Raw genomic sequence first — 14,951 nt, forward strand, 5'->3', positions numbered from 1 at the left:
GAGAGAAAGGAATTAATGTGAAACCTATACATCAGTGGTTCTCAACCTGTGGGTCAGGACTCCATTTGGGGTTGAACGACCATTTCACGAGGGTTGCCAAACGCAGTCCGTCATTTTTCCCCCTTTTTCTTAGTTGTGCTACTCCCTTTTATTCTATTGGCTTTTGAAAGCCAATAGAATAGACTCTCTTGAATAGAGTCTAATTCTATTGGCTTTCAAAAGCCAATAGGATTGTCCAGGCTGTCTCTGCCCTGCTGAGCCCGCCAAAAGTCCCATTCTGCAAACGGTGCTGCACCAGTTGTGTAGTCCTCGACTTACGACCGGTTGGGGGTCGCGGCATTAAAAAGGTTGAGAACCATTGCTGTACATAGAGCTTTAATCTGGAAAAGGCTCAGTAGTCCATCATCCAAGAGAGAAACTGAAGTCTCAACAAGACAGCTGCATGAATCACATTTACCTTTTAAATTAAGAAATGCCTGGAGCTTCTACCGATGCATATGCAGATTTGAATAATCGTTTTTCACATTCTCCAGCTGAGCAAGTGATGATGAGCTATTTATATTTGAGCATCATTCTGCAGCAACAAGTACTCCTGAACTGCTGAGACAGCATAAACTGGGGAAAGTGAAAGGGATATATACTGCTCAAAAAAATAAAGGGAACACAAACGTATAGGATCCTATACGTTTGTGTTCCCTTTATTTTTGTGAGCAGTATATTTCTAAATAGGCAGTATTAGAAGAATTTACTTGGTCTGATTTTCTGAGCTGGGTCATGAGTAAACATATAATATGCAATAAACCCAAAGGGGTAGTTGCTAAAAGTAAAGTTCATTCATTCAACCACATACAATGGTTGGAGGTAGTCTATCTAGTTAGGGGTCTACCTGTAGAGGTGTATATATAATGACAAGCAGGCTTTGCTGTTTAGATACACAGATTGAGATGTTCCTGCCCTGGGTTTTGATCCTGAGATATATTGCCCTGAAGATGTGTGAAGGCCAGGAAGGAAGATCCTCCCTAGATGTGGATTATTACGAGGGGATCTGGCGTCTTCCCTTGAGGCATGGCAGTCAAACTCGCCATGTCACGTGTTGCGACATATCGCGACCCTTTTTGCATTGGAGTGGGCGCAGCTTCAGTATGATGAAACCAGCCCATGGGCCGGCATTTTGTCACCCCTGAGGGAATTCTTTGATGGAGCCAGTGATGAAGTATTAGTCTAAGTGTTAAGATTGTATGTTTCAAGAAGTTCAAAGGGAGGCTAAAAGGAGGGGGGGGGGCAGATCAAAGGCTTCCTATGTCCTTTTTATTTTTAAATTCTATATTAAATTCTATTTTTCTATTTAAATTCTATTTTTCTATTTAAATTCTATTCTATTTTAAATTCTGACAGCTGTAACATATTTCATTCCGCACTATGCAATCTTATAGTTTCATCATTTCATCAAGTAGGTATTATATCTCACTTCTTTTGAAAAGAAAAATAACACCTGTGTATTACTATCATCAGAGCTGATCCCACCAAGGATGAATACAACATAAATGACCACAGATAGGATGGCATCTTTACCAGGCTATACACGATTTGTTGCTTTATTTTTTGGTTTTCATTACCTGATATACTATTTCAACTCGTTATAACTGATTACTTGAATGGGCACAATGATTTTGAAATATTTTTATGTTTGGGTTTTTTTGCAATACGTAATGAACATTGTTACAAAAAACACACATCCAGTTGGATATGACTGCTGCTTGCGTTCCACTTTCCTGAAGTGAGCCAGGAATGAAGAAATACAGATAGTCCTCGACTTACAACAGTTTATTTAGTAACCGTTCAAAGTTATAGTGGCACTGAAAAAAGTGAGTTATGACAGTTTTTCACAGTTACGACCTTGCAGCATCCCCATGGTCACGTGATCAAAATTCAGATGCTTGGCAATTGGTTCATATTTATGACCGTTGCTGTGTCCCAAGGTCATGTGGTCACATTTTCCAACCTTTGAAGACTGCCTATACATAAATCATTGTGTGTGGCTAATTCTACTTGCAAAGTCAGAATGCTGGGAGTAATAACCTATAGTATACATTGGGGTTAGGTGTTGATGTGTTTTACAAGGTGGGGGAGAGATTGTGGGTTGCAAAATTAGTATCACAAAGTGGTATCTTATTCTTTGATTTCTAACACGGAAATGCCTATTTTTAAGGCTTACGTTATAGTGGAGATGACCTACTAAGCTGATTAACTGGTTTTTTTTTTTATTTGCACAAAGCTGTTTCAACAGGTTGAAAATCTGACCAAAGGTATAAATGTAGATAAGGACGGGGGTGGGGGACTTGCAAGGAAGTGAATAAAAGGAAAGAAAGAAAAAGGGAATAAATCTATAAATATTGTCATGCCATTTTAGATATCCCAAGGTATAATGGCAACCTGAAATTCATCTGCTCTGAATAAAATTAAGTTAAAGAAATATTTAACTTAATAAAATTCTTAAAAGAGGCAAATCACAGCATCAGCACACAGAGATGGGCCCCACAGCCAATATTCTTCCAAACATGCTACGCTGATTTAAGGAAGGCAGAAAAATGAGCTCTCGTGTTTGGGAGAGGAAAACATTTCCTTGCTTTAAAAACCTCACCATCCTTCTGCTGAACCTAGGAAGGATAAGACACCTGTGGAGATTAGGAAGAATGCCATCCTTTGTTTTCAGAACCATCTCCTCTGGAAATGTTTTGCTCAACAGTCAGCCTTCAAGGCCGACTGTTGAGCATAGCAAGCATTAAAAAAAACCCAGCATAAGTGGCCTGAGAAACCTAATTAAATAAATCAAAACAGAAAATTATCATCCTGTCAAGGACAAATTTAGGCAAGATTCCCACCTAGGCATAGTCAGGACTGAACAGAAGGAAAGTGTGGAAGATGGTAGTTTTATTAACTTCTTTGTGACTTTTCCACAGAATACGTTGTGATCCTATATTGGTGAACTGAATGGATGTTCTACACTAGTCTGCTCTATAATTAAACTGCTGATTATATTGACTGATAACAAATTGGAAACAATTAGGGCACTTCACTCCCGCCTTTGTCACAAGCTAAGCAACTGGATTCTGGAAGCTGCTTTGATGTGGAGGGAGAACTGCTTGCAAAAAGAGAGATGAAACCTTGATTCAAGATAGAAGAATCTTATCGCTGTCATAAATGTGACTGACCTGCAGACCCCTTGGCCAATGGAAATTAATCCAGATGAAAAATACACATGGGGAGAGAATCTCTTTCCATATTAAATTCAGTCCTAAGAGGGACAATGCAAATGAAACTGAAGACCCACTGGGTCTTCAACTTCAGAGCTCTATCCAACACCGAGGGCTTCCGTCACAGCTTCTTTATAGAAATTCATCAGCTTGCATGAAAATACAGTAATACAGGAACCCATTAGATGACAGAGAGGTTTAATTACCTGAAAACTGAGAATGAAGTTCTTGACATCTCTAGCTCTCCGTTTTCCAGCAGAGTAACAACCCAGCCACATACTTTTGCTCCCTTAGATCAGGGGTCTTCAAACTTGGCCCTTTTATGACTTGTGGACTCCAACTCCCAAAATTCTTCAGCCAGCAGTCCACAAGTCATAAAAGAGCCAAGTGTGAAGACCCCTGGCCTAGATCCATGAGAGAGGGGGAGCTGCAGAAACAGAGCTTGGCCCTCCATGGTCTGAGGCTGAGCCCTATTTCTGCAGCCTGGCAGATGGACTAAACAGGCACAGAAAATGCCTCCTCCATGCTGTAGAAACAGAGTTCAGATCTCTGGGATCCAACTCTTTTTTTTCTTCAGCACAGGGAATTCAAGTCTCCTTGTCAGGTAACTTTTTCAATCAGGCCCCAGAGACAAGAGGAAGGCCTCTCAGCAGGACCCAGCAGCTTGCAACCTTCCCTTCTGGCTTCCACACTGACTTTCTGGGGAAGCTGGCAGAGATTACAAATAGCGATCACAGGGCAACTTGATAACCAATCATAAGGGCAAACAAACACCCAAAATGTGATCATGTGACTGCAGTGTGACATTTCACAAGGTTCAGGACTACCCTTTCCAAGGCTGTCATAACTCTGAACGGTCATTAAACAACCGGTTGTAAGTCAAGGATTATCTGTCTCTCTCCATGAAATGCAACAGAATCTGTACTACAATCAGCTGCATGATCGCTTCTTTGGCAATGGAGTTTCAGTTGTCTTCATCTATTGGTTCAATAAGTGGGAACTCAGCTCCCCAGAGAAGAAATATTAAAAGGGCAGAAAAATATATTTCCTCCAAGGATCTTAAAGAGGCAGAAAAGCATGCCCAGTTTGCTTAATAGCCCCAGCTCCCCCTCCCCCAAGCTTTGTACAAATGCAGATGTAGGAAACCGGGGCTAGAAGCTTAGGAAGACAAAGACCTAAAATCTGCATACCCCACCTGAGACAGGACGTGGTAGGATTAACTCACAAAGGCCAAAGGGCACACCCAAACTCAGGTCAGAATACATGACACAGGAAATAGCCTCAAAACAAGAACAGGAAATAACTCCAAACAAAAGGTTTCAGAGAGTATAAAAACCCACTCCTCACGTGCTCAGCCCTTTTTTCTCTCCTCTTTTCTGTCAGAACCACTTTTTTGTCCCGCTCTTCAATAAATTGCAACCTTCTTTCTCTCTAAGCAATCACCATGTTGTTTATCCTCGGCTTGGATGAATCATGATGAAGACTTTTCCTTCAACAATAGGGAGGTCAAATTTAACAGTTCACTAATCTTTCCAGTGTGTGCGCTTTCTCACATTCACCACTGGGCAACTCACCACAAGAAGCGGTGGAGGCATTTTTCAGCAGCCTGACTGGGGGAAAGCAAATTCAGCCGGCTCAAGCGAGTCCGGATGGGTTGGACTTTTCCGCTGTGAGGGCGGACAGCGCTCAACCCTCCTCCTCCACCTCCTCCTCCTGCACGCGCTTTCTAGAATTCCCCGCCCGCAGCCAGGCTTCGCTCCTACAGCAGCCTGCAAACTAAATACAAAGGCGGGGCGCCAGTGTGACGTTTGGAAAGCGATAGTTTGTGCATCTTCTAATAAAACGGGCAGGCAGCGGCGGAAAACGAAACTTCGCCCGGGACTCTTCCTTCAGCCGGCTGCGGCTGGGAAAGTCTTTCTTTAATTGCGCGGCGCTGCTCTCGGCCCGCTGGATTCCTTTTGATCTCGGCTGAGGTGAGTAAAGCGCCCCGGAGATGCGTCCCCGCAGATAACTCGCTTGCTTTACGGTGAGCCCCGTTAGCTCCTTATAGCCGAGGAGCTCGGCTTAAAGGGTGGCGTTGCGACGCTCATCTCTTCCGGTTGGGATGTGAAGCGTTTATTCAGGCTTATGGCGCTGGGGAAAAAAAAAAAAAACACAAATCTGACGTTTTGTAACTCATAGTGTCGCGGTAGGACGGGGATGTCGGTCGTTTGTCGCTATGGGAAAATGGAGAGACGGTTCTGCCTTGCAGCGGAAAACGAGGGCCTGTGGCCAAAAGGGGAACACGGGACCGCCTTTCCTGCAAGATCGTTTTCCTTATGGGATAATAACTTCCCAAGTTGGGGGGTGTGGTTCTTTAGTTTCTTGTATTTGCAGCCCTTCTGGGTGTGGCACCGGTGATCAGACGCGAAGGACAGTTCGTTAAGGGGCCAAAGGGCTTAAACCGTCCATAGTTTCGGTTTTGGCTAAACGCTAGTTAAGGTATTCTCCCTCTTCTGGGATCTGCCGCTGTTCTAAATTACGCCCTAAGGAGCGTTAGACAAGGAGTAATACAGTAGGCGCTTGATATTTTCACGCAACAAAAGACCTTATTCCGAAAAGCAAGTGTTTCGTGGTTGCGATGCTTTGGGAAACGATGGGTTGGGATCCTTTGGCAGGGAATGCTGAGTGTTAACCTGGGCTTCTTCCGGCTTAGTTTTCTCATTGGTGAGACTGGGCGCAGGTGGCTGAAGAGGAAAACGAAAGTAATCGATCCTCATTTGCATAGTCGGCATTGATTGGACGCTGCTGCGGCGGCGGCAGGGTTGCGCCTATCGTACAGCACCGAAGGCGTTTCCTTCTTTCGCTGATTTCTGTTTGCCGCGGCAGCGCAGTTGTCCCACCTACTTGTATGAATAACTCTCCTCCCGTTTTTACTTATTTTGCTTCCCGACAGGCTGTAAAAAGCTCATCCTGGGTCGCCGGTCACACAAGAAGGGCATTAAATGCCCTAAATGTCATGACACTCAAAATGCATCACACAAGTTCTGCAGTAATTGTGGAAGACAGTTGACAACGTCTTGCAGTGTGCAAAGTAAGTTCTTTGCAGTCCCAGCCGTGAATCACTCCATCAGATGCAACTGTTTCTCAATAAGAACTGGAACGTATTTTTTAAAATAAAAATATGGGGTGTAGAAAAAATTACAAATGGGATTTGTAGAGTTCTTTATGCTGTCTAGTTTGCTCTCTGTCATGTGCTGAATATGGTAGAGCAGTAGTTCTCAATCTTTTCTTTCACACTGGACCTCCTTTAAATACCTTTTGTGGCCGTAGACCTCCAAAGACTTAACTCAAGATTTAAATCATAACATTTCTACAAGTCTTCATGAGCAGATCACAGGCTGAGAACCACTGTATTCTACCAAGATTGGGTATTGTAAATGTAAGATTGGGTATTGTAAATGTACCACTAATTTGACTCTGCATATATTTTTTAAAAGCTGTAAAGTAATAAAGATACATATGTTGCCTTTCTCGTCTAACCTTTATTCCTTTTTTAAAAAAAAACCTTATTTCAGAATAAATGATTGTTACTTATATTATTTCCTGTCGCCTGGAGTATATTAGCTTAGAGTAAGCTACACAACACTGAATAATAATTTAGTTTGTTGAATTAGTTTCAGCTTAATATTTAATTCAGCAAATCTTTCAAAGTCTCTAATGAAATTAATCTAAAAATCTCCCTTAAAATATGTACCAGTCCTGTAGTAATAGCCCCGTAACATTTATAGACTCATGGACATATTTAGTTATCTGTTTAGGTCCCAATTAATCTGTTCCCCTCCAATTGAACGAGTGCTGCTACCAGAGAAATGGAGAGCATTTCAGATATACGTGCTATTAGGTCAGTGGTGGCACTCAAAGCCCTCTCTGTGGGCATGCACGCCGTTGCCCCAGTTTTAGGCCTTCAGCTAGGTTTTATAAAACCTTTTCTCTTTAGGCCTCCACTGCCATGTGCAAAAAAAAAAAAGGTTCAATCAATCAGTCAATTTCAACTTCTGGGAAAAAAAATTGTGCAAAGTTGGAATTGATTGATTGAACTTTTTAGTCCCACCCAGTCTGCTGCTACCACCGCAGCCACGCCCAACCAATGGGCCATGCCCACCCAGCACCCCAAGATACATGTGGGTTTTGGGTTACAGTTTGGGCACTCGGTCTCTAAAAGATTCGCCATCACTGTATTAGGTTATGTGCATAGTTGTTTTTAAACAAAAGACGTAACCGTGCACTTTAAGCACTGAATGGTTAGTGTTCCCTGTAGTGCAAGGCCTGGGAATGTAAATACACTTTGCAATAAAAAGGTTTGGTAGAAAACTGATAGTTTCAGTAGCTTAAGCAAATCGTTTCTCTTTCTTTGTCCCTGAGATTCACATTGCAGCCTCTCAGTTGAGTTCAGATTGCTCTTTAATTGACTTTCAAAAAATGTCATATTTTGGTTGCAGACAGGAGCGATGAAGAAAAGACTTCAGTGGTAGAGATGGAACCTGATGGAGACTTGAGGGTGCAGAGTTCCCCTTTGTCAGGATCATTGGTGAATGAGCAGCCATCTAGCGAACAAATGCCTGGGGCGTCTGAAGAGTCTCTATCAGGAAGCCTTGGGAAGGGCACCACAGCCTCCCAAAAGCGAGTAAGTAGGGTAAGCGTATTTGGATACCAGTTGTGATTTCTCCAGAAAAGTCGCTTTTTTGCAGAATTTTCAATGACTCCCTCTTCCTCTTCTTCACTGGAATCTCGGAGCTGCTCCTTCGCTTTTGCTGCATTTACTTGTTTTACCTGTGACTGCATTAAAAGCTAACATTTGTATTTTGCTCCCAGATAACAAGTTCTCTGAAAGCAAGGCTGTTTTTCAACAGGCAATAAAAACTCTGAATGTTGGTGACTGGGATATGTTGGATGACAGTGATAATCCTCCTTCCAGAAAAAAACGAAGGGAGAACCTGTGCCTAAAGGAGGACAGTAAACTATGCCCAGTTCCTCAGCAGGTAGTTTTTCTAGTACATGGTGTAATGTTAATTGTCACGAGTTGTTGCCTGCTCAGATGCAAGTCTAATTGTTCTCCAGCACTGGAGATGGAGAATCCACCAATCGGTTTAGACTGTATTCCTGCCCAATCAGATCAAGTCAACCAAAGTTGCCACGCCTGTCCTGGACCATAGAGATCCCAGTCTTGACTTGATCTCACACAGGACAGACGTGCAAGTTTGGCTCTTAGGCAGGTACAGTTTCCATTGGTGGATTTTCTGTTTCCCAGTTGTTAAGCTGTGCTGTATTCAGCACAGGATTTGGATTCTTATAAAATCATTTTGACCCCCATTCAGGGACATTCTAAATTTCCAATTTAAAAGTCTTCTGTGGGGGGGAGGAAAACAGAATCTGAGTGGCCAAGGAAGGGGCTCCCTCCTTTCTCATCCTATCTTTTCTTTCTCCCCACCCAGATAAATAGACCCTCCCCAAGGCCCTCAATTGTTTTCCCATCTGTGGACTAACGGCTGTTAGCCCTCAATTCATTCCAGCTAGGTCTTCTTGTTACCGGAGATTGCGGCTGCAGCTCCGGCGCCTCGTTACGAGGAAGGTGGGGGGAGGTCTCGCTTTTTCACGGCTGCGTCTAAAGAGTTTCTCTTGAGAGTTCCACGTTCACAATCGATTTGGAGCTGTGGTTGCAGCTCCGATAGTTCTTTAAAAGCTTTCGCCTGATTTTGCCTTCAGCAGCTCGGGAGACACGATCATTTTCTTGCAGCCGAAGGCGAGCCGTGCGCCAAACAGCCACCGCCGATCAGCTGTTAGACGGTAGATGGGGGGGTGAAAAAACGCCGTTTTTCTCTGCCTACTCTAAAGTTTTGAGTTAGGGGTGCAGATCTTCCCTGGAAATAGGGGATTGCTGGTATTGCCTAAGTCATCTTCTGGAGCATCAGGGAGTGACTCATAACCGTTCTCTCTTGCACGGCCGCCATCTTGGCCACGTGGCCCCAGTCTTTGCTTGACTCCGCTGTGGGGTATAAGGCGGATTTGGGGGGAAGGGGCTCCTTCATTCCCATTAAGTACATTTCCTCTGTAACTGGGGAAGGAGATTTTTGAAGGTGGACTAGGGTAGTCAGTCTGAGAAGAAAGCGTATAAGGGGTCCCCATCACAGGCAGGCTGCCATTTTGGGGACGGCCGCCATTTTGGTAGACCAATAGGCCCAATTTACCTTGAGGCCTAATACTTCCAAGTGCATCCCTAGTCCTTTTTTTTGGGAACTGTTTGGTTCTTGTTGGAGCTCCCCTGTGACATATTCAACTTGGGAGCTTTAGTAGGCAAATTCTGATAGGCCTCCATAACAATAAGGAACTTCTCTTGCTCATTATTAATATTATTTATTATTTCTAAAACTTGGTGTCTTCCGGCCATACCTTGCTCATACCAAAATTATTGGGATTCACAATTTAACAGATAACCAACAATTTTACGTACCCCATTGTGCGCCTGTTCTCACCCATAACAGCCCTTTCCGGATTCCAGGCGTCCCCCATTGTACGTCTGTTCTTATCCGTGCACGGATATAGCTGGGTTCCAGGCCTCCCCTATCATGTGCCTGTTCTTATCCACGCTGCTGGCTTACCTGGATTCCAGGCGTCCCCATTAGTGCGCCTGTCTTTATCCAGAGTGTATTATTCTCTGCATCTCAGGGGCCCCCTATCGTGTCCCTGCAGTATCAGAGAATGAAGGAGTCTATGTCTACCACAAAGGGCACTCTACCATCCTCATTGACTCCAATGAATCCTAATTCTCCTGGCCTAGTGAGCGCAGATAAGCCTGCGGCTAAAAGCAAGGACAAAACTACCACCAAGGCTTCAAAGAGGTCAGAAAAGCAAGCCAGCCAGAGACACCAAGCTCTGGAAAAAGAGTTTTCCAAGGCACAGAAGAGGGCCAGGACATAGGCCTCCCAAGCGGAGGAGTTGGCCTTGGACCTACCTTTAGGTCCTCCAACCTCCCCCCTGGGCATATGATCAACAGGGGATTCATTCCATTCCCCAGTGCAGAGTGGAAGTGGCAGAATTCTGCCAGTTTCCCAAACCACGGCTTCACGGGCTCCTCATGGAATCCCAGAGGCGACATTCACTCCTACTGCAGCCGGCCTCCGACCAAACGAGCCCGTTCTCCTCCCTACGGAGGACCGTCTCGCCGTATTGATAGCACAAACAGTAGACCACGCTCCTGATGCCAGGGCGCAAGCTTCTGGTTCAGGGACTATCCCTCCTCCTACTACACACCACTCGGTCCCTCAGACCTATTATGCCCCATCTTCCCCGTCTGGGTCCACCTGCTCTGAGGGTTCTTCCCTTCAGGCACACTACACCGAACAGGGGATTCCAATATCTGAGGAGGAGGATCCTACCCCAGAAGCCCCCTCGTTCAGTGGTCTCTTCAATCCTTTCTTTGTCACCTTGCTCCACAAGGTCACATCCACAGCCCACCTAGGCCCTGAGCCTTCCACCTCTACAACCACAGTTTCCCCAGAATCGGAGGTGGATCCAAATTTCATCGAACTGGTGGCTGCTCAGCACCACATCCCTTGTCCCTCCATGTTCTTGACTGCAATAAAAAAACAATGGACATCTCCCGCCTCCTTCCCTCTTCCAGGTAATACTGATAAAAAGTTATATAATGTGGCTAAGGATTTGGAGGAGGCACTGGAAGTGCCTGTGGTGGATGATCCATTCGGGCCCCTTGTATCTCCCACTGCAATTCCCGGGGATGTCTCTGAAGCCCTCAAAGCAGAGGACCGTAAATGCGAACGGGCGTGGCAACTTTGGCTGACTTGATCTGATTGAGCAGGAATATAGTCTAAACCCATTGGTGGATTCTCCATCTCCGTGCTGAGAAAAGGCGTTCAGATAAGACAACACCCCTTCTGAGGTTTGGGACCTTGTTGTTCTGAATATGAAACAAAGTTGAAAGGTCAAAGTGGTTCCCTCTAGGATTTGTTGATATAAAAAGCTGAAAAGAAGGACATTCTTGGTGATGGAAATATGAATTAGATCCCATAAAGTCTGAAGGATGTCTCTCTCCCTCTCCCCAGCCCTAGTCCAACATAGAAAGGTACTCCTCGACTTACGACCATTTGTTCAGCAGCCATGCAAAATTAGGATGCTGAACAAAGGGACTTACAGCTAGTGCTTGATCATAATGGCTGTAGTAGTGCTCCTTTGGTCATGTGATTGCCATCCCTGCTCTCAGCAACCCATTTGCATTTATGAAGAGTTGCCAGGCCCTCCATGGTCTTGTGATCACCATTTGCAGTCTTCCCTGCTGGCTTCTTTAGAAAGTCAACAGGGAAGCCAACAGAAAAAGTTGCAGGCTGCTGCCGCAGGTCTCCCCCCCCCCTTTGGGTGCTGGAGTCTGCCTGTCATTTTGGGAATGACCTTTTCAGCCAGCCTCTTTAAGAGCAGAAGGGCTGCCTACCAGGTTGACTTTGCCTCATGTGGAGGCAGACTCTCTCCTCCAAGCAGTCCTCCCAAAGGCATTGGCTGAAAAAGTCCATGACAAAAGCCAAGAGGGATTTTATACTGGGCCACTTGTAGCAGGGAGCACATGGAGTCAGGCTTCAAGTGCCCCTGTGCTAAAATTCCCCTTAGCTTTTGCAGTGTCTTGGACTTTTTCAAGAGCATCTCTGAGAATGACAGGGCTGCCTGTCAAGTGGATTTCTCCTTTCTGTGGGGAAGGGTCACCAACCAGCTTGAGAATCCAAATAAAACTCCAGATAAATTCCATTTCCCGATTTCCCTCCCCATCATGTGCTAGACTTTCTAGCACGGGTGGAAGGGGAACTGCTGCTTCAGAATTTGAGTTTCATTCCGGCCCAGCATGCCAGTTCCCTTTGGCAAATGGAGGGGAGGAGAATGCCTGGGGTGGACCAGAGAAACGAAGCTCTTTGCGAATCCCAGCTTTGTTTTCTCTGGTCCAATGCAGAACATCCAGTCTGTGCACAGGCAACTACTTCAGCAGAAAGCTCTTTTGCTTCACTCTTTTAATGACCTGAAAGCTCACTTAGTGACTGCACTTGTGAGAGACAGGAGAACTGTCACTGAGCGAAACAATCGTGAACGCCTTGCTGAATGACTGCAATGACTGATAGCCATAATGGGCATGCTCTATTATCAGTCGTAAGTCAAGGACTACCTGTACTAATGAGCATATCAGGGAAAGTTGGATATGCTGTTAATCGCTCTAGATCAGTGATGGAGAACTTTTTAGAGACCGAGTGCCCAAACTGCAATCCAAAACCCACTTATGTATTGCCGGGTGCTGGGTGGGCATGGCCCATTGGGTGGGCTTGGCCCATTGGGTGGCGTGGCTGCACTTTTCACGGAAGATGATGGGCATGGCCGGGGTAGGCGTGGCCACCTCGATTTTGCTAGTTGGTAGGGACGCCTGTGGGGGCCGGGCAGGGTTGGGGGAGATTCAGGGGGTCTCTGGTGGTTGGGATGATGGGCAGGAGGCTCATCCTGTGGGGTGAGGCAAGGCAAGGGAGGGGGCAGGTCAGGGGTGCCATTGCCGCAGGACAAGGTAAGACCAGGCAGGGGCCGGGCGGCAGCTGCCTGACACCATCGGCCCCTGCACATATTGAGCGCATGGGGCCAACTGTGTTCAGCAGCCACAGCCTGCCGGCACCTTGGTTTCAGCACAATGTGGATGTTTGCCGCTGGCCGCGGCCATTTGCCGCCTTGTTCATCACACCCAATGCCACTGCCATGAGGCTGCAGAACAAGCCAGACGGAGGTAAGGAACCGGTATACCAGTTTCTTACTGCCGCCTGGGGCATTGGGCAGGAGGCAGCAAACAACCAGTTTCAGCATGACATGGCTGTTTGCCTCCAATGCGGCCATTTACCACCTCACGCATCGCACCCAATGCTGCTGCTATGAGGCTGTGGAACAAGCCCGACGGAGGCAAGGAACCGGTATACTGGTTTTTTACCACCGCCCGGCTTGTTCCACAGCCTCATGGCTGCAGCATTGGGCAGGAGGTGGCAAATGGCCGGTTTCGATGTGATGCGGCTGTTTGCTGCCTCACATATTGCACCCAATGCTGCTGCAATGCGGCTTGGCTGAAAGCGGCCGTGGGACAAGTGGGGCAGGTTTCCCCCTCACCTGCCCATTCAGCTACAGCTTTGGTGGCTCTGTAGGCCTACAGAGCCACCAAAGCAGCAAGTGGAGGCTCGGGGAGGGAGGGCGCTGAAGTGGGCAGTCGGGCCATTGGCAAGAGCAACGCATCTGAGCGGAAAGTGGCCTCGGAACAAGTGGGGCAAGTAAGGAAAGAAATCCTCGCTCCCCCCCAGAAATTCCTTGCTGCATGCAAGGAAACGAAGAGGGTTTTTTTGGAAAAAAAAGGTCAATCCCAACTTCGTGATCTTTCATGAGAAGTTGGAATTGATTGCTTGACCTCCCCCCCCCCCAAAAAAAACTTGGTTTCGTTGCATGTGGCAGTGGATTGCTAAGGAGAAACGGCACGGGGCTGGAAGTCAGGTAAAGAAAGAAAGGCAATTTCTGGGGGAGCAAGGATTTCTTTCCTTACCTGCCCCACTTCTTCTGAGGCCACTTTCCACTCAGACATGTTGCCCTTGCCAATGGCCTGGCCTCCCACTTCAGCGCCTCCCTCCCCGAACCTCCGGCGCTCCACCTGCTGCTTTGGTCGTCTTGCTGTCCCCCACCTCAATGCCCTGCGCACTGCCGCCCACCACGGCCGCCCTGGGGCTGCAAGGGCTGGCCTGCCAAGGAAAGGGCATGCGCCCCACCCTCCCGCCACCATGCAGGGTAAGGTTGCCATGCCCGCCCCCGCCCAGATGCACTTGCCTCCCCCAAGCGTTTTTTTTACTAACCTGCCTTTCAGCTGCATTCCGTTTCTCTGTTTGCTTCTCAGCCTTCACTGTATGTTTGTGGGACTATTGGCAAAAAAAAAAAAAAAGTTCCTAACTTTTTGAGATCTCATGAGAAGTTAGAAAGTCTGATGGAACTTTTTTTTTTTATCGATAGTCCTACAAACACACGGTGAAAGCTGAGAAGCAAACAGAGAAATGGAATGCAGCTGAAAGCAGGTTAGTAAAAAAAAAAATGCTTGGGGCGGGGGTGGCAACCTTACCCTGCATGGGCATTGATGCAGGTTGCTCATGGATGTGACTGAAGGCCTATGACTGGGGCAATGGCACCCGTGCCTACAGAGAGGGCTCTGCGTGCTACCTGTGGCACGTGTGCCATAGGTTCGCCACCACAGGTCTAGATGTTAAATGTCTGTTTAAAACAACATTTAAGTAGTGTATTTTCTGGTATGTTGCTATAAAATCCATCTGCATGAGTAATTCAGCTTGAACTTTTGTATTATTATTTGCCTATTCTACTTAGAAGAATCCCAAATCCCAGACTTTGCAGTATATTTAAAAATATATACATCGCCTTTTTTGGTACTTTTTTTTCTTTTTCTAAGAGTGATTTTCATGTGATGTATCATACTAAAATATGGGTGCATTTTATTATGTGTGAAACATTAACTGAATGCATTAACTGAATGCATTATACAAGCTATGGAGAAAATGGTTGTTGTTCCTTTTTCTCTTAAAGGGAAATATAAATGGTATTTTTTATCTTTCATAATACATTCTTTAAATATACAGGTAGTCCTTG

General features: G+C 45.9%; 1 protein-coding gene across 6 annotated transcripts in view; it reads left to right on the top strand.

The window, feature by feature from the left end:
- Positions 1-4,995: 4,995 nt before the first annotated feature.
- The window catches only part of LOC120309110 (E3 ubiquitin-protein ligase RNF213-like), a 132,615-nt gene continuing 122,659 nt past the window's right edge, over positions 4,996-14,951 (top strand). For 3 of the 6 annotated variants that reach the window (XM_039345957.1, XM_039345965.1, XM_039345997.1), the window contains exons 1-4: positions 4,996-5,227; positions 6,190-6,327; positions 7,736-7,929; positions 8,147-8,275. In XM_039345957.1, the coding sequence (XP_039201891.1) occupies positions 7,771-7,929; positions 8,147-8,275 (288 nt within the window). In that variant the 5' untranslated portion in view covers positions 4,996-5,227; positions 6,190-6,327; positions 7,736-7,770. The remainder of the gene's footprint in view (positions 5,228-6,189; positions 6,328-7,735; positions 7,930-8,146; positions 8,276-14,951) is intronic. The other 3 variants (XM_039345975.1, XM_039345986.1, XM_039346007.1) reach the window with 3 other exon arrangements.

Source organism: Crotalus tigris, unplaced genomic scaffold (genome assembly GCF_016545835.1).
Source record: "Crotalus tigris isolate CLP2741 ecotype Arizona unplaced genomic scaffold, ASM1654583v1 scf7180000017551.9496454, whole genome shotgun sequence".
NCBI lineage: Eukaryota > Metazoa > Chordata > Lepidosauria > Squamata > Viperidae > Crotalus > Crotalus tigris.